This window comes from Sciurus vulgaris (genome assembly GCF_902686455.1).
Source record: "Sciurus vulgaris genome assembly, chromosome: 9".
Lineage (NCBI taxonomy): Eukaryota > Metazoa > Chordata > Mammalia > Rodentia > Sciuridae > Sciurus > Sciurus vulgaris.
This window is the reverse complement of record NC_136469.1, coordinates 32,849,021-32,874,750: the sequence shown is the minus strand read 5'-3', so window position 1 is coordinate 32,874,750 and position 25,730 is coordinate 32,849,021. Positions and strand designations below refer to the sequence as shown.

Genomic DNA, 25,730 nt, shown 5'->3' with positions numbered 1-25,730 from the left:
GTCTTCAAACCTTAGACACTACATATTTGGAAAATGCAGTCATAAACAAAGGCAGAACAGTCCTGAAGGGTTTCTATAGAAACTGGCATTGAACTGGACCTTGAAGCAGAAATATGGCTAGGCAGAGTGCAAACAGGGGAAGGGAAGAGGTCATGCCCACTAATCCTACATATGCATTCTTTAAAATGTATGTAAATGTTATGTTCTTATATGAGAATATATTGTGCACAGTGTCTTCTACGCCATCAGACTGAAGGAACCACAGGCAAACCCATGACCAGGGGAGGCTATTCTTGCTCGGCTACAGTCAAAGACTTTAGCATTTTATTTTTCACTTTATCTTAAATCCAAACCATGTCTCATCATGGCCCATTTCAGGGAGACAGGCATACAAAAGATAATCACAATGTGGTAAATGTCATAAACATATACTTAGAGCCAAGAGTGTGAAAGAGAGAGAGGTGGGCTAAGAATGCTGAGAAGTTTTCTCAAAAGGTAGAAGAGCCACATATATCAGAATCATCTGGGGAGCTTAATAAAAGTACAGATCCTTGGGTCCTGATCTGGTCCCAACAAATCAGAATCTGGAGAATTGAAAATGTAAGCCTACATTTTAACAAGCTCCAAGAGGTGTTTATTATGCACACAAAAGCTTGAGAACCACTGGACCTGAGAAGGTGGAGGTACAAAATAATAGCAGCCTTTTATGCAGCATGACATAGCTTGTACTTTATAATACAGGATGTGAAAAACCACCATTTTATGTAAGCCACCCTGGCAGGGTGAGATGGGGACAGCAAAACTAGTAAGGAAATTGCTACGTTAGGCTAAGTTAAAAAAAAAAAAAGTAAAAATAAAAATAAATTTAAAATGATAAATAAAATGGAAGGATAATGATAATCAGGCTGGGAAAGAACACATATCCAGAGCAATTTAGGAGGTAAAGTCATCAAGACTTAACAAAGAGATGAGGAAGACAAAGAGTCAGAGATTATAATCAGAATTTATCTTGGGAGAATGATTGCTTGTTTTCAGTTTAAAGTATACTGAGCATAGATGCCTGTGGGTATGGGTATGGGTATCCAGTAGATAGATGAGTTATAAACTGTAACATTAGGAAAATGGGTGTCCTACAGGTGTCCTCCCGAATTTAGCTTTTGGCCCATATGATGACTGAACTATGTCTCCCCAACTTTTATATACTGAACCCCTAATCCCCACTGTGACTGCACTGGAGATTAGGTTCCATCTGAACAGAGGCACCAGAGACTCTGGCTCTTTCTACATCATGTAAGGACACAACAAGAGAGGAGCCATTTGCCGGATAGAAACATGAGAAACTGAACCAGCTAGCACCTTGACCTTGGACTTCCAGGTTCCAGAACTGTAAGAAAATAAATCTCTGTTGTTTAAGCCACTCAGTCTAGAGTATTTTTGTGGCAATCCAGGCTGATTAATACAGTTCACTTCTCTTATTCTATCTATATTCCTTATCTTACCTGAATGCTCCCTATAGCTAAGGAGATAGGTATCTAAAGACATGGGTACCTAAAATGTAGGGGGCATACAGCAAAGATGTCCCAGGTAGAATGAGAAGTGGGCCAATGACCAAATCCCAGAGAACTCCAAAGATCCAATGATGAGGGATGGATTTAAGAAATAACATGGAAAAATAAAATAAAATTGAGGGTAAGTGGTTAACAGACCAAGCCTAAAATCAATAAGGACAGAGCTGGAAAGAATATATTACCTTTGTCATTGAGGTAAGCCAGTCCACCAGGTCCAGTTGTGTGAGTTGTGCTCTGCATCTTAGAAGTTGTAAATAACCTCTATGCAGACTAGAATCTGTACACCCTGATGTGGTCCTAAGGCAGACAACCAAGAGTTTAAAGGAAGCAATTTCAGCTGAGAGACAAAATTTGCAGTTAAATTGCTGTAAATTGGAAACTAAATGAAAATTTAGAAAGCATAGAACATATTTCCATTGTCATAATTACTAAATTAGATTAAAGACAATCTGGAAATGAAAAGAAAAGGATAAACTAAGAACTCTTATCAGAACTAGGATTACTAGTTATAGAACTGCTATAATCTGAGTACTAAGTACTTACTTGGAGTCGTGAATACTTAAAAAGCCAGTCCATAACACGCTTGCCTTGAAAGTTAGTAACTAGCTCCCTCCTGACCTCAAATGGTAACACTGTGAGCATATTTATACTACCTTCTCATTTAATGGTAGGTAACAAAATTAAGCTAGTGGTTTTCCAAGCCTGTTCTGATGCTATGTGAAAATACAGAAAATGTCAGAGATAAAACATGACACATCAACAACTCTGCTATCTTCTAGTCTTCTAAAGGAAATTCTGGAGTACCAAGAGCAAACAACTACAAAAGCTATGGTTCAGTTAACTATTTTTAAATAATCAAGAATCCTAACTAGGGTGTGGTGGTGCACGTCTGTAATACCAGCAGCTGGGGAAGGCTGAGACAGGAGGATAATGAGTTCAAAGCCAGCCTCAGCAATTTAGTGAGGTGCTAAGCAACTCAGTGAGACCCTGTCTCTTAAATAAAATACAAAATAGGGCTGGGGATGTGACTCAGTAGTTGAGTGCCCCTGGGTTTAATCCTGGGTACTGCCCCCTCTCCGTAAAAGAACTCTGAAGTAGTCTCTTAATTAAGCCAGATCATCATCCTATCTAAACCAACTGTGTCTGTCACCACACAAACCTGTGGCTAAATCTGAAAGGGACGATGCCATCTCCAAGGAGATTTTCATTTCCTGGCCCAGGAAGGTGACAGACACCAGAGGGACAAAGTTAATTAGGGAATTGAAATAAAGGTCACTAAGGACTGTTGAATTAAATGTGGATTACATGACCTTATTGAAAGAAGGGTCCTTTCCTATTATCTTTACAGGTTCATTTTTCAAGAGGTATGTACACATGCATACTAATAAATATGACGTGATAGTGACAAAGTTACCAAAAGACGGACGTGAAGTCTGCAGTACATTTCCACTGTAAGAGAAAATACATCAGAAAATGACCTCCCCTCCAAAAACAAAAAACAAAAAACAGACACTTAAGGAAAACAATATTCCCTAAGATGCATGATCTTTTGACAAAAGAACAGACTTTTAAAAGATTATCCCGGAGACAGTTTGAAGTACTGCAAAAGAGTATCAGCAAATTCTGTGCCTGAGATCACATCGCAATCACACAGGGAGTTATAGAAAATATTCATGCCTGGCCCCCACCCTCAGACTTGACTGCAATAAGATGTGTACTGAGCATGGGGATTTTTAAAAAAGCTTCTCAGAACATAATGTGCTATAGGGTTCAAATACCAGTGAAACTGACTTTATTTAATCATGAGTATTTTTCCTTTTCAACCAACACAACATTAATAAACCTATTCTATAATTTCATTTTCATTTAAAGTAAAAATATAAGTCAATTAAATAGAGTGGAAGTGAATGAAGTCTAGAGGACTGGTCCCTCTACCTAGTGTATCTCTGTGGGTCTCAGACACCTCCAAGCTTTCCTGGACCTGGGCCTTCTCAAATATAATATGAAAAAAAGAAGCTAAGACTTGTCAATCAAAGGATATGTTCTCTGGCACTCTGAAGTATTGTCTCATTTACCCCACACTAAACTTTTTGATGACTATCCCACTATTATGGATGAAAGAACAGAACCCAGAATATTAAGTGACTTTCTAACATCACATAACTGCAAAGTATAAAAAATCGGGGCTTGAAACCTGGCCTAAATGACCTCCCAGTCTAAGCTCATTCCTCTATCACTGTGATGCTCTCCCAAGTCCCTCAGAGCCTTGAAATTATGTGGAAATATAAGCTATAAATATCATCAAAACTACCACTTGCTCAGGAGCATTTCCTCTTGGAGAGGTCAAAAAGCAGTTGACACATTTAACTTTTTCCAAAAAGGGTCAAGTGACAGACATTACCAAAGAAGTCCTTCTAATTTAAAATGAGATTTAACATCTCCTTATATCCAGAGGCTAAACAAATGTATGAGACCTACTTGCAGAATGTGACTGAAGGAAGAATAGCCACCAAATGGGTTAATACTGAAATACAGGGACAAAAGAATTAAGAAGAGATAGCAACATTAGGAAGATTTTCCATATAAAAAGAGTATCATATACTAATGTGCAACATGTGTCTTTAATAGGGATTTTATAATTCTATTTTTTCTGAAACACTGATATAGTATTAATTAATATAAGAGAGAAAAACAAAACAATTATATTAGAAGAATGACCAGAAAATAGAAGACACTGGGAATTCTCTTAGCATTTTAATAAATAGTTATAATATTTTCATTAGACATATTGGTAGATCATTGCTCTCAAAGGAAATGCAAACAGAAATATTTTGTCTAAGCCCTGAGTATAAAGGATTTTTAAGAAACCAAAGCGCAAATTAGATATGTTTTTCAGGCATAAACTCATTTTAAGAATCTCCCAACATCATTAGACATTTCTACTTAATAAATAGTCAATAACTTTGTGATCATGTAGGAAACTAGAGAAGAAAACTAAAGACTACACCAGGAAATACCCATCAGATAAATGTATTATTTCCTTTATATCTAATCTGCCTAACAGAAAGTACTTAAACCTACCATGGCAATGCATTACTTATTTATTCACTTAACAAATATTTATGGAGTGCCTCAAAATAATTCTGCTAAGCACTGAGGTTACAGCACACACAAAAGCAGCATCTGACCCTACACTCGGGTAGCTCCCAGTCTTCTGGAACAGGGAGCATCAATCACCCAAAGAGGTGAGCACATCATTACCTGAGGCAGCTGCAATGAAAGACAGTGAGACAGTCCTAGGGGAACCTGTGACAAAGGGTCCTGTTATCGTCTGTTGGGACAAGGAAAGGTAACTGTAAAAAGTAAGGATAGGGCTCCTGAAGAGGCAGTCTTAAGTGCAGACGAGGAAAAGGAAATGAGTTATTAGCAGAAATATCAACAAACGCAAAGTCACCAAGGCACAGGAGCATGCCATATTCCAGGAACAAAAAGAGGACTCAGTAACCAAGTGCAGGGTAAAAACAAAGAGAAGCTAAAGGCATAATCAGGGTCCAGATCAGTTGGAGACTTTAGTAGACACTGGGATTTTTCAAAACTTCCAGAGTGATTTCTAACTTGCAGCAAGGTTCTAGAACAAGTAACAACTACTATATTAGATCACACCATACTTTCATTTCAACCAAGTTAGCATTTATCAGCTTCATCTGTAACTTTATTTTTGCAAATATTTTGTCATTGTAACTTGAAGTCTAAAGGCCTGGGCCCCTTAGAAGCGAGAACACTGGAAGCAGGAGCAATATATTGATGGGTACACATTTTAGAAAAGTCACTGACTTCTGTGTGAAGAATGACCTGGGGATGGGGCAGGGAGTGTGGGAGCCCAGCTAGGAAGTGGAAACAATATTCTTGGAAAGAGGTGATGGCATTTCCCTCTCTGTGCCTTAGCTTTCTCCTCTGTAAATGACAGGGGTTTTGGATTGGATAATCCTTAAGGGTCTTTTCAGCTAAACATCACCAAATGCAAAGGGAGTCCTTTTTGCTGAAGAAGGATATATTTAAGGTTATATTATAAACTAAGTTCATACCTTGAAGTGGGAAAATTCATGCTTATGGTATTCAAAAGGTAGGGTTTTTTTCTCTATATTCTACAGCATCAAATATGCTATAATTCTTTTTTAAACCTTTATTCTGTATCTTCTAGCTATTAACATAGCTCCTCATTTCAGCTGTGGAGAGTGATGACAGAGGATGGGAGAGCAGTGGCTGAGATTAGGGGTCTCTGATGACCTCATGGCTGTAGCATGCTCAGTGCCTGGGAATGTTTCTGTCAAGGGCACAGGATGCTTAGCCTCGGTGCCAATGCCCTGCATGAGCAGGCTCTGCACAAGAATCCTATCAGCTCTGACCTTGATTGCAGGCACACAGCTCCTGGGAAGGAAGGAATTCTTATGCTAGACAACCACAATGTTTCACCAGTTCCTCTTCTCTGGTTCCTGCCTGCTTTACAGTAACTTTAAACAGTGGACTTTCTTGAGAGCTACACAAAGCTCCTTATCTTGCACTATGCAACTGTGGATTGCAACTGTGAAAAAGCTACATAGATGTCCTAGTTCCTGTAACTTTCCTGAATACAAAGAATAGTGGTTGCATAGTCTTTAACCTGATAATGAGACATATGTAAATAAAGATTGTTGGCGTAACTCTTTAGATCTGCATCTCCATCAGAGAACAGAGCTCCACCTGATCCCAGCTTAATCTTCAAAATCTGTGTCTGTGAATCTTTAATTTTCAATCCTCCTTCATCCCTCGCTGGACTCAAGAGTTTGCTTATGCTGGTCCTGGCATTCAGCAAAACTAATTGTGATAAAACCTTCACAGTTGTCTAAGTCCATTTTCTGTTACTATAACAAAATGCCACAGAATGGGGAATTTATAAGGGAAAGAAGTTCACTTTTACTCACAGTTCTGGAGGCTGGGAAGTCCAAGGTCATCTGGAGTGGGTGTCATAACATGGTGGAAGGTAAAAAGGAAGAAAGCATGGTGGGGCTGTATTTATAACAAACCACTCTTGAGACAGTAAGCCACTCTCATGAGAATTAACCCACTGGCATGAGAAAGGTTTTGATTTTTCTTTATAGCAAATCACATCTTAAAGGCACCACCTCCCAATATTGCGACAGTGACAATCTAATTTCAACTTGAGTTTCAAAGAGGATAAACCATATTCAAACCACAGGAACCATAATTAACCATATATGAGAATATTTTTAATCACAATACATTCCTTATTTATCTCCATTCTCCCTTCAGGAGGCAATCTCCATAACAGGGCTTGCAGACCATAGATGTACAAAAGAGATGTGTTGCATGAATGAATGTACCATGAATTAATGATAGATTTTTTCCCCCCCTGGAATGTCTCTTCCTGATGAAATTTTCTCCTGATTTTTTTTTTTTAAGGATTTTATCACTTTATGACCTGATCAGCAAGTGATCACATATACTTGCCCCAGAAAGGAATTAAGTACATGGCTCTAAAATGCCTTCACTAGGGTCTCCTGCAATGTGAAGACACTAACCTAGGACCTGGGCATACAGAAATAGAGATTAAGTCTGACTTCGTGGAACTTGCATTCTAGTGGGGAAGACAGACTAAAAAAATAAATAAATGAATATCACATCAAATATTGTGAGAAATAAATAAATGAATACAACATCAAATATTGTGAGAAATTAGAGACTTTTTTAAAAAGTAAAATGCTGTAAGGTTTTAAAGATATTACTATCCCCTTCTGAATAACATTCACTTCAAAAGACATCTTAAGAGGCTGAATAAATCAATCAGGTCAATGATATTCCAGAAAAGACTCTAAGGAGAAGCATGGAAGAATGCAGAACATGGAATTTACAAGAAGAGGATGGGGAGAGGAGGGTGACCACCATGGAGTGCTGTTTCAAGTAGGACATCAGGCCTAGCATCAAAGACATGAGCCGGGAGAGCAAAGCATGTAAATTTCAGGAAAAGGATATTTGAGGCACCAGCTGTAGAAGGTACAAAGTCTTCTGTAAGGGAACAACTTTGCAATTAAGGGAATCTCAAAGAAATCCATGTAGATGGAGAAGATAAGAGATCAGAGAGAACCAGACTCTTTAAAAATGTGCCCAATATCAAGCATTTCTGTTTTATTATGGAGGATTTGAAAGAAGATTGATAATCAATCTCTCATCTCCTTAAGCAGTTCAGTGGCTGATGTTTGTGAATTTGGCTTTAGAGAGCATGAAAGAGGACACAGGGAGAACAGTGAAGACGCTATTGCAGAGGTGAAGATGGTCCAGAATCTGTGTGGCAATATTGATGGCAAAACATGGCTTCGTGCAAATGTCCTACGAATACAGAACCAAAGAACTGCCTAGACCTTGAAATTGAGAGAAACAATTTGAGAATGACTCCAACGCATAGACAGTAAAAGTCTTAACATTAATGGAAACGGATATTCTGGATACAGGGTACTGGATGGTGTATGAAGAATTCCTTTGGTAACATGTTCAATGTTGGCTGCTGCTATGATCTGAGCGTGTCTCCCAAAATCATGTGCTGGAGACTAGATGCCCAGAGCTGCCATGTTGAGTGGTGGAAACTATGGGTGGTGTTTAGGTCATGAGAGTGGAGCCCTAAGAATACGTGATAATCATTAGAAAAGGGCTTTATGAAGAGAGTTTGATCTCTCTTGCTTTTTCACCTTCCACCACAAGAGGATGCAATAACTTGTTCTTAGACTTCCTAGTCTCCATAACTCGGAGTCAATAAGTTTCCGTCTTTTGTGAGTTCCCCTGTGGCACTCTGTTACAGTGACACAAAAGACCAAGACAGATCTTGGTACTGAAGAAGTGGGGTGTGGCTTTAACAAACACCTGAAAAATGTGGAAGCAGCTTTGGAATTGAGTCATGTATAGAGTTTTGAAACAAATGCTGAAAAAAGCCTGCACTGACACAAAGCATTAGGGCGATTCAGGTGAGGACTAAGAAAAAAGGAGAGCTGGAGAAAAAGAAAAAGCCTCATGGAGATTCTGCAATTGGTTCTGAACAGAATGTTGGTAGAAATATGGAAATAGATGCCATTCTGATGAAGTCTTAGAAATGAGGAAGGAGGTATTAGAGCCTGAAGGAAAGGTCATCCTGATTACAAAGTGAAGAAGGACCCTACGGAAGTGTATCTCTGTTCTAGAACTTTGGGATCGGCAGAACTTAAGAGCAGAAACTAGGGTATTTGGCAGAAGATATCTCTAAGTAGTAAATTGTTCTGGGTGCTTCATGACTTCTCTTAAGTGCTTATAGTAAAATATGAGAAAAGAGAAATGATTTGAAGAAAGAATTTATAATCCAAAGAAAAGCAGAACATAACAATTTAGAAAATTATCTGCCTGGCAATACAAAACATAAAAACTATTTTAGGAAAGAAATCCAGGAGTGTGGCCAAGCAACTCTGATAAAGAAGACTGATGACCCTGAAAGCATTTTGGAGGTTGAACAGGCTATTATGCCCACCACAGGACCAGAGTGTCAGGAATTTGAGGATCAAAAGCTTTTAAGGGAAGAAACCAGGGGCTCTGTTGTGCATGGAAACTTGCTTCCCAGGACCACCTCGAGTCTCTGGTCCTGCATTCCAGAGCAGCACTGCTCTCCTACCCTAGCTTCAGCTCAAGCCTCTACTCCAGAAGCCACAAGTGGTGTATACCTTGGCAGTGTCCACCTGGTGCTAACTCTGGGTGACCAGAGTACAAGAGGCTCTACCACCTACACTTCAAAGAATATCTCAAAGAACCTCAGAGCCAAGGTAGAGAACTGCCACTGGATCAATCCACCATAGAGTCCTTGATACAACAATGCTTAGTGGGACTGTGAGGGTAGACTGCCTCTAATCCCTTAAAACTATAAAACCACTAGACACAGCACCAAGCTGGGAAGATTACAGGCAGGCAACTTCAATATGTGCAAGTTGAAGCATGGAGTGTGCCCAGCAAAGCCATTAGGACTTTGGGGGACCAACCACCACCCCAGTATTTCCAGAAGGTAGGACGTGGAATCAAAGGATATTCTCAAGCCTTAAGATTTAATGTTGCTTGTCAGATTGTTGGACTTACTTGGGACATGTTACCACTTCCTTCTTGCCTATTCTCCCTTTTGAAATGTGAATGTGTATCTGCCTGTCCTATTATTATTCTTTGTCATAACATAGCTTGTCTGATTTCACAGGCTCAAGGTGGAGCAAAATTGCCTAGGTTTGAGTTGTGCTTTAAGTTTCACCCATACATGATTTAGATGATATCCAGGTGATCATCTAGTTAAGCATTTCAGGACTAGTGGGATGAAATGAATGTATTCTGCATGTATGAAGGACAGACATTTTGGTGTTCAGAGGCAGAATACTCTGGTCTGAATGTATCTTCTCCCTGTTCTTATTTTGAATAATGAATCCCCAGTGCAACACTGGTAGAGGCAAGGCCTTTGGGGAGATGTTTAGATCATAATTAATGCTGTAGTTAAAGGGCTTGATGGAGGGAGTTTAATCCATTTTGCACTTCTGCCTTCTGCCATGTGAGGCTACAGAGGGCACAGCATTTAAGGTATCACGTTGGAAACAGATTATACCCTCAGCAGATCGTGAATGCATGACACCTTGATTGGATTTCCCAAGCTCAAGAACAGTGAGAAACAAATTGGAGTTCTTATAAATAATCCAGTCTCGTGTGTTAAAATACATCAACAAAGACAGATGAAGATCCCTATTATACAGTCAAGCAGGGATGTCAAGAAAGCAGTTCAATGTATTCATCTAGAGTAAAGAATGACTAGAACATAAGATAAATATTGTTCAAAGATGTGTGTCAAAGATATTTAAGTCATGACAGTGCATGAGATTATTAGGAAGTGAGCATAGGTACAGAACCAAAAAGGTTTCATTCCTCTGTCCTGGGACCTTCTAATGTTTAGAAATCCAAGAAAATATAGAGAGCAAAATGTAAAAGAGACCCATACAAAAGTCTTGAGAGTGTAATAGAAATAAAACCAAGAGAACAGAATACCCCATTCAATCCAGAATGAAGAATGCTAATACTATTAAGAGCACTAGAGAGAGATGAAGGCTATAAATTAAGCACTAGATCTGGCAATATGAAGGTCACTGGGTAACTTAATGAGAGCATATTTACTTCCAAATGCATGTTAGGACTTTTTTTCTAGTTCTATAATGAATGTCCTTGGTATTTTGATGAGAATTTCCTTAAATTTGTATAATGCTTTTGATAATATGACCATTTTGACATTGTTAATTCTGCCTATAGGAATATGGGAGGTCTTTCCATTGTCTAAGGTCTTCTTCAATTTCTTTCTTCAGTGTTCTTTAATGTTCATTGTAGAGGTCTTTCATCTCCTTGGTTAGCTTTATTCTCAACTTCTTTTGGTTTTTGTTTTCCTTTTCTTTTAAAGGCTATTGTGAATGGAATTGTTTTCATGATTCCTTTCTCTACAGATAAACCACTAGAGTATAGGAAAGCTATTGATTGTTGGATGTAGACCTTGTATCCTGATACTTTGCTGATTTTGTTTGTGGTATTTTTTTTTTTTTTAGTTCTTCTATGTACATTATCATGTTATCAGCAAACATGTAATTTGATTTCTTCTTTTCTTATGTATCTTCCTATAATTTCCCTCTCTTGCCTGATTACTCTGGCTAGAGTTTCGAGAACCATGTTGAACAGGAATGGTTGAGTGGACCTCCTGTCTTCCACCTGGTTTTAGAGGGAGTGCTATAAGCTTTTCTCCATTATGATGCTGTCTCTGCATTTGTCACATTTATTTATTATGATGTTGAGGAAACTTCCTTCCATCCCTCATTTCTTCAATGTTTTCAACATAAATGAGCATTGAATTTTCTTGAAGGCTTTTCTGAATCTGTTGTGATGATTATGGGATTTTTTTCGCTTTTTAATTTCCATGTGTTGTTGAACAACCCTGCATCCCTGAAATGGAACCAACTGGATCATAGTATATATATTCTTAAAATGGTTTTGAATGTGAATTACTAAAATTAAGGACTTTTGTGCTTGTGTTCATCAGGGATACTAGTCTGCAGTTTTCCTTCCTTGATGTGTCTATGTCTGGTTTTGGTATCAGTGTGATACTGGCTTCTCAGAATGAATTTGGGAGTTTCCCCCCACCCTTTCCAATTCGTGGATAATTTGAGAAAGATTATCATTAGCTTTTGTTTAAAGGTCTAGTAGGACTCAGCTAAGAATCCATCTGGTCCTGGGCTATTCTTAGTTAAAAGGTTTTTAACTGCTGCTTCAATTTCATTGCTTCATACTTGTCTGTTTAGCTTTCTATATCCTCTTGGTTCAATTTAGGTCACATATGTCTATAAATTTATCAACATCTTCTAGATTTTCTAATTTTATGGAATATAAGTTTACAAAATAGTTTCTAATGACTCTCAGGATTTTGGAAATATCCATAGTAATATGTTCTTCTTCATCTCTAATTTTGTTGATGTGGGTCTTCTCTTTCTTTTGGTTAATTTGGTTAAGGATTTATCAATGTTGATTACCTATTTAAAGAAATGGCTCTGTTACATTGATCCTCTGTAATTTTTTAATTTCTATTTCATTAATTTTGACTCTGATTTTAATTTTTTTTCCTTTTTCTACTGGTTTGTGGTTTAGTTTTATTCTTGCTTTTCTAGAATCTTGAGGTGTAACATCTTTTATTTGGCATTTTTATTTTTTTAATGTAGACTTTCAATGCTATAAACTTTCCTTTTATAACTGCTTTCATAGTGTCCCAGAGATTCTTCACAGAATTACAAAAACACAGTCCTAAAATTCATTTAGAAGAAAAATATAAGACCCAGAATAACCAAAGCAATACCAAACAAGAAGAGTGATGCTGGAACCGCCACAACACCTGATCTCTTTTATACTAAAGAGATAGAGTAACAAAAACAGCATAGTACTGGCGTCAAATTAGACATGAAGACCAGTGGAATAAAATAGGAGACACCAAGAAAAACCCACAGAGACACAGTCATCTGATACTCAACAAAGGTGCCAAAAACATACATTAGAGCAAATAAATAATAATAAATGGCACTGGGAAAACTGTATATCCATATATAGAAGAATGAAACTAGGTCCTCATCTCTTACCCTGCACAGTCTACTTAATGTGAACCAGAGACCTAGTTATTAGACCAAAACATTTGCAATTACTAGAATAAAACATATGGTCAACACTTCAACACATTGGCACAATACCAACTTCCTTAACAAGGCTACTAAAACTCAAGAAATAAAACCAAGAATCAATAAGTGGGACAATATCAAATTAAAATGGTTTTGCACACCAAAGGAAGCAACTAAGAGCATGAAGAGAGAATCTGCAGAATAAGAGAAAGTCTTAGCCAAATATCCAAATATATAAGGAACTCCAAAAACTTAGCACAAAAACAACAAATAACCTAATCCATAAATGGGCAAATGAACTAAACAGACATTCTTCAAACAAAGAAACACAAATGGCCCACAAAAATATGAAAAAATGTTCAACATCCCTAGACATAAGGGAAATGCAAATCAAAACTACATTGAGATTTCATCTCACTCTAGTTAGAATAGCAATCACTGAGAATATAAAAAATACATGTTCATGAGCATGACAGGGTAAATGTGCAATCATACATTTTCAGTGGGACTGAAAAATCAGTGCAACCAATTTGGGAAGGAGTACAGAGATTCCTCAAAAAACTAGGAATGAAACCATCATATGACCCAGCTATCCTACTCTTTGATATTTATCCAAAAAAAAAACTAAAATCAGCATACTATAACAATACAAGTACATCAGTGTTTATAGCAGTGCAACTCACAATAGTCAAGTTATGGAACCAGCCCAAGTGCTCATCAACAACCAAATAGATAAAGAAAATGTGGTATACATACACAATGGAGTTTTAGTCAGCCTTAAACAAGAATGAAATTATGATATTTGCTACTAGATGATTGGAAATGAAGAACATCATGCCATGTGAAATAAACCAGACACAAAAAATCAAAGAAAGGTTTAATGTTGCCTATCATGTGCAAAGACTACAGAGAAGTAAAGAATTAAAAACAAAAATGAGATCCCATGAAAACAGAAGGGAGATGAGAGGAGTAGAGGAAGGGAATCAAGGGGGAGGGAAGAAGGACAGGAAAGAGGAGGAACAACAGAATGAATTCAACCAAATTATGCTATGTGCATGTATGTACACAGCACAATGAATTCTACCTTTATGTGCATCTCTAATGCACCAATTTAAAAAACAGTAACTAAATAGAAGAAAGACAAGTAGAGTAGAGGAAGGTAAGCAGAGGGAGGTATGAGGGGTGGGAAAGTGCATTGAAATGGACCCAGTTACGTTACATCCACATATGAATGTCAGGATGAACCCCAATATTATGCATAACTATAATGCACTCTTAAAAGCATTTTTAAAAGAGCATTTTCATTGGAGTGGAGGACAAACTATGTTGTCTTCAAAGTATTACTCCCACTTTTGTTTTAGTTATAATTCCAAATGCTATGAGAATTTTAGCTTTCAGTATGGTCATTTTAATTGCTTATAGGAAACAAAGTCTGCAAATACAATTTGAATTCTGCAAGGCAAGCCTTGATCACAGGCAGTAACCAGTTTCAAATTTCCAAATTTCTGCACTACTTTTTCCTCTCAAGATGTTAAAGATTTAGAAAGCAGAGCCAACTTTTAATTTCCAATTGTCTTCTAATTTATTGTCAGAAACCATTATGTCAACCACGAGACTGAGAAGTAAAAGAAGTAAATAAATAAAGGAGAGAAATCAATATTTAACCTGCATGATAAGCTTTTTGGCAAGCTTTGTCAGAATGACAAATTTCTAAAGTGTTTAAAGGAATTCAATTAAAGTTTCTATTTCAAGGAAACATTACACTAGCAACCAAGCAGTATAATTTACAATATAACAAGTATCTTTATCTTTATGGTTATTAATATTTTTGAAGGAGACTCTGTATGATTATTATAGACCTGGAATAGTATGAGTTACACCTAAGAAAGGTGTCTTCCCTTATAAATATAGACCATACCAAATAGAGTTCTCTAAGGCCCAAGTCTTATTCATGGAAGTTTCTTGCTCTGTGTAACATAGAGCCCTGGAAAAAAAATAAATCACACATAGTAATACATAGTTTTAAAACAATCATTAAGATAGATAAATGGAAAAAAACCTACCACTATCACATTATGTGGTTATTGCTTCTCCTATTTACACAACATCAAGATGTTAGACACAATGAAAATCATTTTTAAATGCCAGAAAAAGTAATTTATACTTTACCTAGCAGTGCCATGCAAAATTTCATCACATTTTTTTAAAAAAATCTCAGAAAGATAATGTTCTATTTATGGAGATATATCATTTGAATACATATGTAATAAGGCTATTTTACCACTGTGACTTTATAAAAGAGAAATAATAACAACCCCTGAAGTTTAAAATCTATCACCCTGGAAGGTTTTCTACACTGCCAGCAACCTTATAACCTTGAAAATGGATCCCTCCCCAGATAAACCTTGAAACAATGACCAAGATTTGTCATTGCTACTTTGCAGAAGAGCTAGTCATAGACAGACTCCTGACTCAAAAACCGTGAGACAATATATGTGTGTTATTTTAAACTGCCACATGTATAGTAACTTGTTATGCTGAAAGAGAAAAGTAATTCAGAAAGTATAATAAAGAAAGAGGTCTTGCACTAAGGAGAAAGAAATTGGAGGAAGAGAAAAATGTCTAGCCAAAACTTCAGCTAGGACTCAACCCAGTTCAATCCTTAATTGGTTTGACATGATTAGCCCTTATTCCTATCCACCTAAGAGAACAAGGAGCAGAATGCCTCTGGGAAATGATGAAATTCCCTTTGCCATCTACTAGTTCTTTTATTTAAAAATTCCTAAGGTCTGGATGTGCAGCTGGCTGGTAGAGCACTTGCCTAGCTTACACAAAGCCTGGGGTTAGACTCCTAGTACTTGGGTTGCCTATAGGGGGTTGGTATATATTTAAAAATTATGAAACAGGCAAAGGTAGAAAAATGTAACCAATAATCAAGAATAAAGCAGTACAAATTCACTCACAGATAAGCCAGGGCTGCAACCAGCAGAAAATAAAAGAAGAGATAATTTAAAATAAGTGTATGTGAGATTTAAAACAACAACAACAACATGTCTGCAAATATGCAGAATTTCATCAAATAACTGAAGTTAAATTTTTGAAAATTCAAATGGAACTTTGGAAATGTAACCATTCCGTAACTAGTATTAAGAAATGTTTGAACTGGTCTGGGGCTGTAGCTCAGTGGAGGGGTGCTTACCTAGCATGTCTGAGGCATGGTGTTCGATCCTTAGCACCAAAATAAATAAATAAATAGATAGATAAAAGAATAAAATAAAGATATACTGTCCATATAAAACTACAAAAAACTTTTAAGAAATATTTTAGAAAAGATATGGTTGAACAAAATAAATAGTAACCTGAATATAGCAATGGAGAACAGTAAATTTGATAAGTAAATAAAAATATATTGAAACTAAAGCATAGAGAAAAAAATGGAAAGCAAAGGGCATATGTGTGGCAGAGTCAAAAGGCCTAATATGCATGTCATTAGAGTCCTAGAAGGAGAAGAGGAAAATGGGACAAATGCAATATTTGAAGATATAATGACTGGATTTATTTCTAAGCAATGAAATCCAACAACTCACCTAGGAAACCCAGCAAATGTCCAATAGAATAAAAGCAATGTGAAAATCTGATCACATTGTTTTACAAATCTTAAAATCAAAGACAAAGAGAAAAATCTAAAAACAAAAACCAAGACGAAAAGAAGCCTCATATTAAAAGAAAAAACACTGACAGATGACTTTTCAAAGAAACATTGAAAGCAAAACCAAACTGAAAGCATCTTTAAAATATTACAAAAAATCAATCTAGAACTCAGAAAAGAAAGAGAAATGACTCTGATACGACAAAATAAGCCAAGTGAATTTGTTTATCTGAAGACTAGTCTCACAAGAAATGTTAAAAAATATTTTTCCAAGGAGAAGGAAAATGCTATCAGGAAGACAAAGTAACAGAATGTACTGAAGATCACAGAAAATTTTTAATAGATGAAACATAAATGATGCTTAAATTAATAATAGTTCCTTGTGGTTTTATAATAAATGTATAAATATTGAAATAAGGTATAACCATGGTAAAGGACTGATTGGAAGTAAAATTAAATTATTGTAAGATCCTTGCACTCTTTTGAGAAGTTATAAAAGTATTATTTCATGATAGACTATGAGAATTTAAGACTGAAGTTTATAATCTCTGGTTTAATCACTAAACTAGAAAGTAAAAATAGATAATTAAAAGGATAATGTCAAGTGAAACAGACATTATTACCTCATGTTCATATATGACTGCATGACTGAGGTGATCCTACAATATGTACAATCAGAAAAACGAGAAATTATACTTCATTTATGTGTGATTTATCAAAATGTATAAATGCATTCTATTGTCATGTACAACTGATTAGAACAAATTAAAAAATTAATTAATAGAAAGGATAACATAGGAGGCAAAGTGCAATACTGAAAACAAACTGAAACCAATTTTTCAGAGGAGGAAGAATAAACTATTGAAAAGTAGATGGAATGAATAAAAATGAATATCAAGATGGTACATTTAAAACTAAACTATATCAGAAATCAAATTTAAGGAACTACAAATTTAATAGACTAAACAAATTAAGGGCAAAGATCTGAAGACTGGAAAAAAAGAGGCCAACAAGATATTGTCTAAAAGAAAGATATTTTAAATATAAAGATGAGTAAGTTAAAAATAAACAACTGGAAAAAAGATTTGCAATGCTAACGACTAAACAAAACAGTAGGTGTGCTATGTTGACATTTGCAAAATCTTCTTCAAGGCTAGAACTTTGTAAAAGGTAAAGGGGATCATTGAAATTAAAGAAAGACCAGCTCAGTTGAAAGACACAACAATGTTAAATCTCTACAAATCCAATAGCATAATTTCAGAATATATGATGCAAAATTGAGGAAATTAGAAGGAAAAATACACAGACTACAGCAATAGTTGAAGATTTTAACATACCTATCTAGTAAACTAATAGAACAGCACAAAATTAAGCAGAAAAATAGAAAAGATTTGAACAATATTATCAAATAACATGACTTAATTGTTATTAATGTGATGCCACATTTTAAAAACTGTGGAAAACATTATTTTCAAGTGTACATGAAATATTTATCAAAATAGATTATGTGCTGCATTATGAAAACAAACTTTATTCCATATTGTCTTTGCCTCTTAGTCAAAAATCAGTTATATATATATATATATATATATATATATATATATATATATGTAAGTTCAGTGCTGTGCTCTCTAATCTGCTCCATTAATCTATTAATCAGCCAAAATGACATTTTTTTGATTACTGAACCTTTATAGAAAATATTGAAGTAATTTACCCTCAGTACTCTGAACTTGTTTCTTCTCATTCAATGTTGAGTTGATTATTTTGGATCTTGGATCTCTTCATTTCAGAATAGTTTTTTCACATGCACAGACAACTTGCTGGGATTTTAACTGATATTGTATTTAATTTATAGGTCAATTTGGGAAGAAATGACATCTTGAAAACACTGAGTCTTCCTACACATGAACAAGGCTTATTTTTTCATTTATTTACTTTGTCTACGGTAAGTTTTGTAGTTGGTTTTTTTTTTTTTTTTCATATAAAGATTGCCCATGTATTTTAGATTTATACTTAAGTTTTTCACTTCTTGAAGTGCTAATATAATGTCAATGTAATGGAAATGTGTCAATTTTAATTTTAAATTCCACTGCCTCATTGCTGGTATACAAGTAACTGAATTTTGTTTATTAACTTTGTATCCTGCAATTTTATAATTACTTACTAGTTGCCAGAGGTGGTTTTGTTGATTATTTCACATTTTCAAAGTAACTGAGACCATTTTAATTCATCCTTACCATTCTATATACTTTTTATTTCCTTTTTTTTTTTTTTTTTTTTTTTTGTCTTAGCACATTATGTTGGCCTTCCAGTACAATATTGAAAAGTAGTGATGAGAGAGGATATCGCTGTCTTCTTCTGAATCATCTTGGGAAAGCTTTGAGTTTCTCACTGTTAAGTATGTCATTAGTTATAGGGTTTGGTTTTTTTTGTTGTTATTGTTTTTTATTTTGTTCTATATATATTCTTTATCTACTTTGAAAGTTTTCCTCTATTCCTTATTTACTAAGTTTATTGTGAATAGGTATTGAATTTTGTCAAAGAATTTTTCCTACATGTACTGATACAATTTTTTCTTTACCTTGTTAATATATTGGATTACATTATTTGCTTTCTTAATATTGTTCCATTCTTGACACCTGGGGTAAATCCTGCTTTGTTAGAGTTTGTTTTTCTTTTTATACATTGTTGGATTTGATTGGCTAATGTTTTGTTGAGAATTTTTTGCATCTATGTTCATAAGAGATATTCTCTGTATTTTTCTTATATTGTCTTTGTCTAATTCTGGAAACAGGGTGATGCTGGCTCAAGAATGATTTGGGCTGGGCATGATGGTGCATGCTTGTAATCCCAGTGGCTCCAGAGGCTGAGGCAAGAAAATGGCAAGTTCAAAGCCAGCCTCATCAACCTAAGGAGACCCTAAACAACTTAGTGAGAGTCTGCCTCTAAATAAAATATAAAAAAGGGCTGAGGATGTGACTCAGTGGTTAAGTGCCCCCTGGGTTCAATTCCCAGTGCCAAAAAAAAAAAAAAAGAGGTTGAGGTAGGAGGATAGCAAGTTGGAGGCCAAGCTCCACAATTTAGTGAGATTCTGTCCCAAAATTTAAAAAAGATAAAAGGGGGTTGGGGTAGAGCACACCCCCAATTGGTTCAGTCCCCAATACCACAAAAAGTAAAAAGAGTGGGGAGAGAGAGAAAGCATTTCCTCTGATTAAGTATTCTGAAAGAGAATATAGAAAATTATCTTTGTTTTTTGTTTGTTTTCATTATATATTTGAAAAGATTCACTAATGAACCCATCTGGGACTAGTGCTTTGTTTGGAAGTTTTCTAATTATTCTTTTTCTTTAATGAGGTAGGTCTACTCAAATTGTCTATTTCTTCCAGTGTGAATTCTTGCCAGATTGTGTCTTTCAAAGACTTGCTCCATTTCATCTCAGTTATCAAATTGGTGAGAACAGAATGATTCCTAACATTCTTTCATTATCATTTTAATATACGTGGGATATGTACTGATGTCCTTCTTTCATTCTGATATTTGTAATATGTAACACACCTCTCTCTCTCTCTCTCTCTTTCTCTCTCTCAGCCTGGCTAGAGGTTTTCAATTTTATTGATCTTTCCAAAGTACCAGCTTTCAGATTTGTTGATTTTCTGTATTGATTTTCTATTTTCATTTTTATTTATCTATGCTCTAATGTTTTAATTTTTTAAAATTTACTTTGGATTAAATTTGCTCTTCTTTTTCTAGCTTCTTAACATGGAAACTTAAGTCTACTGATTTTATATCTTCCTTCTTCTCTAATATATTCATTCAATGCTTTAAATTTCCCTATAAGCACTGATTTTGAGGCATCCCACAAATTTTGATAAATTGTACTTTGATTTTCATTTAGAGTATATTTTAATTTCTTTTGAAACTTATTTTTTGATCCGTGTGTTATTTAGATTTGATCCATGTGTTATTTAGAAATTCACTGCTTAGTCAATAAGTATATGGGGATTTTTCAACTATCTCCCTGTTACTGATATCTACTTTAATTCTATTAAGGTATAAGAGCAGACACTGTATAATTTCTGTTATTTAAATTTGTTAAGGTGTGTATTGTAGCCCAGGATATATTCTGCCTTGGAAATGTACCACGTGCGGTTCCACATGAATGCATTACCTGCTCTTCTTGGATAAGGTGGTCCATCAACAGGAAGTGTATCTAGTTGATTGCTGATACCATGGAGTTTGATGGTGTCCTTCTGGTTTTCTGCCAGCCAAATGTCCATCTCTAATAGAGGGATGTTAAAGTCTCCAACTCTAAGAGTTGAGCCATCTGTTTTCCCTTCAGTTGTCTTTGTCTCATGTGTTTCTATAGTCTGTTATTGGGCACAAACACAATCAGATTGTAACATTGGGAGTATTGACCTATCATTACGAAATGCCCTTCTCTCTCTCTCTCTCTCTCTCTCTTTCTCTCTCTCTCTCTCTCTCTCTCTCTCTCTCTCTCTCTTTCTCTCTCTTTGGTCCTGCTGTTTGAACCCAGGGGCACTCCACCACTGAGCCACACCCCCAGCCTTATTTTGTATTTTCTTTAGAGACAGGTCCCACTGAGTTGCTTAGCCCTTCTCCTTGGCTGAGGCTGGCTTTGAACTCTTGATACTCCTGCCTCAGCCTCCTGAGCTTCTGAGCTTACAGGTGTGCACCACCACACCGGGCTCTTTTAACATTTCTAGGAATTCAGGTCTACTGAAAACAACTGTCCTCAATTTCACTTTTAAGGTCTCCTCACAGAAGATGGATTTCTAGGTTTTCTTGCAATGCTTTGTATTTTTCATTGTTTTCTCTTCTTGTTTGCATGGTTTCTGAGGAACTTATCTTTACTCCTCTGTATTTTCCCCTTTGAAGTTGTCTTCAGCTTTCATTTTTCTGAAGTTTGAATATGATATACCTAGGTCTAGTGATTTCTTTTTGTTCTCTTTCTTATTTTGTTTCATTTTTGGGGCATTTGCCCTATTAATGTTCTCTGAGATTTCTGGATCTATGGTTTTGTGTTTGACATTAATTTGGGGAATTTCTGAGTTATTATTCCTTCAAATACTGCTTCTGCATCTTTTTCTCTTTCCTTTCCTTCTGGTATTCCTGTACATATGCATTATACTTTTCATAGTTGCTTTGGTTACTCTGTTTTGTTTAGTTTTGTTGTGGGGGGGGTGGATTTTCAATTTTGGAAGTTTCTATCATCATATCCTCAAGCTCAGAGATTCTTTTCTTAACCATATCCAGATTACTAATAAGACAATAAAATGAATTCTTCATTTCTGATTTCTGTTCTACTGTTTCTTATCCCAAGCATTTCTTTTTCTTTTTTTTTGGAAGATGGACACAATACCTTTATTTTATTTATTTTTATGTGGTGTTGAAGATTGAACTCAGGGCCTCACTTGCATTAAGTGAGCACTCTGCCACTGAGCTACAATCCCAGCCCTCAAGCATTTCTTTGTATTCTTTCTATGCATTTCCATCTCTCTGTTTATATCATCAGTCTTTCTTTTATCTTTTCCATTAACCCTCAGCATATTAATCATATTTTTTTTTAAATTCATGCTTTGGTAAATCCAATATTCCTGCCACATGAGATTCTGGTTCTGATGCTTATTCAACCTCTTCAATCTATGTTTTTTTCTTTTTTTTCCAATCTATTTTTTAGCCTTTTAGTTGCTTTGGAATATTTTTGTTAAAATGTGGACATTACGTACTAGGTAAAAGGAACTGCAGTAATAGGCCTTTAAAACACAGCATTAAAGTTTGTGGGTGGAGAGAGCATTCTATAATTCTATGATTAGGTCTCAATCTTTCAGTGAGCCTGTGTCCTGGACTGCAAACTTCACATATGCGTCCCAGTATTTATTTTTTCTCTTTCTCTTTTAGGTGGGACAAGATGGCTAAAGCAGGTTGGACTGAATTTCACCTTCACCTCAGGTTAGGCTCTGATAAAGCCCAGCAGGTAAGCTCGGTAAGCTCTAGCAAAATAGTTTTTAATGAAGAAAAAAAAAAGTCTATGTTAAGAGGAACAAAATGATCTGGGAATTTTGAAATGGTTCATTTTCCCTCCCCTGCTGAAGCACAAGGAACTATTCTCCAATGTGCACTGCGAGAATCAGGCTGGGCTCCTGAAGTCACAGAGGTATGAAGCCCTCCTTGCTGACTGGAGTGTTTACCTCCCAGACTGTCCCCACTGAGCCTCCAGCAACCCACCAACTTCACCTCAGCTTTTCCCACCCTCATTTGCAGCCTGTGGAGGCTTCTGGGGAGTTTTCCTCCAGGCAGCTGACTATCTGCATTGGTCTGTCTGTCACTTCAGTTTTGGAATCTGTCATTTGCCTTGGGACTTCACCATTGGACTAGATCTAAGATCTGTGGATTTTTCAGTTTGTTCCCTTTTTACTCATTCTTAGAATGGAGTGGTGACTTTTAACCTCCTTACATGTCGTACTAAAAACTGGAAGACCTGATTCACCTATTTAAATATAACCTGTTGCTTTTTGTTTGAAAAATGACTATAGCAATATCAACTTGCCAATCTCAAATTCTTTTGAAATAGTTTTGAAGAGAACCCACTACTACATAAATATAAGGAAAACATTGTTTAAATTAATGGCAATTTCAGCTATCACAATTATTATCTCTGCATGAATCTTGGGTAACATTAGTTTATTAAAATATTAGGTCATGGCTAATTTTTTAGACTTTCTCACACTTTGCAAAACAAATAAACTGCATTAGTTTAACTGACCAGTAAAACAATAATACATAAATATTCTAGCATAGTAGGTATTTCTGGAACCAATGAATCATTCATTGACCTTAAAAAGACTTTGATGCTTCCTCAAATTTAAAACTTTTCTCACATATGAATAAAATCTAACATCCCAAATCAAAGAATCACCACCCACAAAAAAGAATTGAACATTTACATTATAAAACAGAACTTAATAACCCAAAGACAGACCATGTAAGCATAGTATCAATGATTTTTTTAATCTGACTCCTGGTAATAAATAACAATGGAGGCCAGATATGATGGTGCATGCCTGACTGGAGGATCTCAAGTTCAAAGCCAGCCTCAGCAAAAGCAAAGGACTAAGCAACTCATTGAGACCCTGTCTCTAAATCAAATACAAAACAAGGCTGGGGATGTGGCTCAGTGGTCCAGTGCCCCTGAGTTCAATCCCCAGTACCCTACCCCCACATAAAAAGAAAAAGAATAAAACAATAGATACTAAACACCAAATATGTGAAAAGAAAATCTCATAAACATTGTTTGATGACACTTGTGAACTTGAACCTAAGTTTTCCCCCAAATTATTACAATTTCCTTGATTTCCCACAAGCTATTTTCTTAAATGCTTTTTAACATTAGCTATTTCAAACTTTTGGTGCACAATCTATGAAGAAAAATGAGTACAGAGGTAACTAACTTGTTTTCTGTCTACCTTATCCAAAGGCATTAAGATTGAAGGTTCCATTCCCTGTTCTGAACCTTCGCTTTATAAGATGAGGTTGAGAATACTTATAATCCTTGCTCTCAAATTGAGTCCCTATAACAAAACAGAGATAGCAATCTTCCAAGTGCTTGCTCAGTCTCAAAGGAGTCATGCTGTTTAAAAAAGGTTTATAGGGTACAAGAAGCACAGAGCGTTTACCGAGTTCTACAGGGAACATAACGTTTGCTGAGTTTCATAAGATACAGGGCAGGGCCTGCTCTATAGTGTTTATAATGTGCTATGCTAGGTGGTCCTTCTTAGCAGCTGTATTTATGGTGCCAGAAAATGCTGAGAGTACTGGCAAAGAGCCTCAGAGTAGGTTACCAAATCTAAAAACATAAAATGAATAGAATAACCTTCGAGTTGGATTTTACTTGGCAAAATTCCTACTAATCTTTCCATCTGGCTACTGAATTTTAAAAGGATCATAATTTAAAGACAAATTTCTAAATCTAGGAATTAATCTACATTTAATATCCAATGGTAAATACACTCAAAACAGTGACATCCTGGAAGCACCTTCTTTCCATTTATTATCATAATTATGGTCTCTTTAATCCCACTTTTCAGGACCAGAGGTAAAAGGATGGAAGGTAGAATAGGCTATATAAAAAGAAAATAGAATAAAATTCTAGAAATCATCACCGACATCATTTTGTAGGTCGGCAGCCCATTTTAGTTGACTTGATAAACAAATGTCACTGGAATAGTGAATGAAAAGCCAGCCAGGTCTCCTGACTCCTGATCTGCTCTCTGTGCTGTAAAGCACAAAAATATTTGGACAACAAATTTATGGAAAGAAATGGCAAATCCCATCAGACTCTGAAAAAAGTCCCATCATCACTTGCAACATCAGAGTAAAGCTGGTGATAATGGGCAGCAACAAAAGCTGAGAGACGGCTAATGACAGCAATGGGTGAGATATTAGTTACAAAAGGCATGTAGCTCCCAAATCAAAGGGAGAAGCACTCAAAGGTTATCATTGCTTATGGATGCGTTATTTGCCACCAGGGAAAACACTGAGAGTTACTGGGAAAGACGAGCACTAATGCATGGGCTGTCTGGGCTATTCCTTTTGCTCTTAGTTGGGAGGTGACGTTGTCATAGGTCATCTTTTTTAAAACAACAAAATAATTCATCTTCAAATAGAATTTAGCATATTACCAACTTTTATCAGACTGTTAAAGAAGCAGTATTGATTTCATGTTTGCTTCTGTAACCATTGGCATTAGAAAGATGTTTGTTAAAAGTGCAGTTCCCAGAATCCACCCAAGGCCAACTGAATCAGCTAAACTTCTGACTCCTTGCCTACCTGTAAATTCTACCCTAAACTCTATAATTTCTTTCTAATGTATCACTAAATGAAAGTTTTAAATGTGGTAAAAAATACTGAAAACCTCCTACTTTTTATCCTGAACAATTTTAAAGGCTGTGTCTTAGCTCTTAGAGCTCAGGATAATATTGTTTTAAGTGTTTCCAATTTCTACTTAAACCAGGATAATAATGGTGGAAAATAAATGTATTGAAGATATATAAGGGGAGTAACAGCTAAATCTTCTAATGTGCCAGGCATTATTATTACTGCTTTATATGTATTAACTTGAACCGCCAAACAAGTTCCATAATGAGATTTATTATTACTTATGACATAATTCCCATTTTCTGGTGGTAGAAACTGCAGTACCTAAAGGTTAAATAAATGTCACAGCATAAAGAACTAATATGTGGAAGAACCATG

General features: G+C 35.9%; 1 protein-coding gene across 2 annotated transcripts in view; it reads right to left on the bottom strand.

The window, feature by feature from the left end:
- NPY2R (neuropeptide Y receptor Y2) overlaps nt 1-20,920 on the bottom strand; it is a 274,148-nt gene extending 253,228 nt beyond the window's left edge. Inside the window, exons 1-3 of one of the 2 annotated variants that reach the window (XM_079152930.1) lie at nt 20,626-20,920; nt 14,724-14,789; nt 6,530-6,672 (exon numbers count right to left, since the gene is read on the bottom strand). In XM_079152930.1, coding sequence (XP_079009056.1) covers nt 6,530-6,575 — 46 coding nt within the window. In that variant the 5' untranslated portion in view covers nt 6,576-6,672; nt 14,724-14,789; nt 20,626-20,920. Of the gene's footprint in view, nt 1-6,529; nt 6,673-14,723; nt 14,910-20,625 lie in introns of those variants that run through there. The other variant, XM_079152933.1, reaches the window with a different exon arrangement.
- Nucleotides 20,921-25,730: the final 4,810 nt, after the last annotated feature.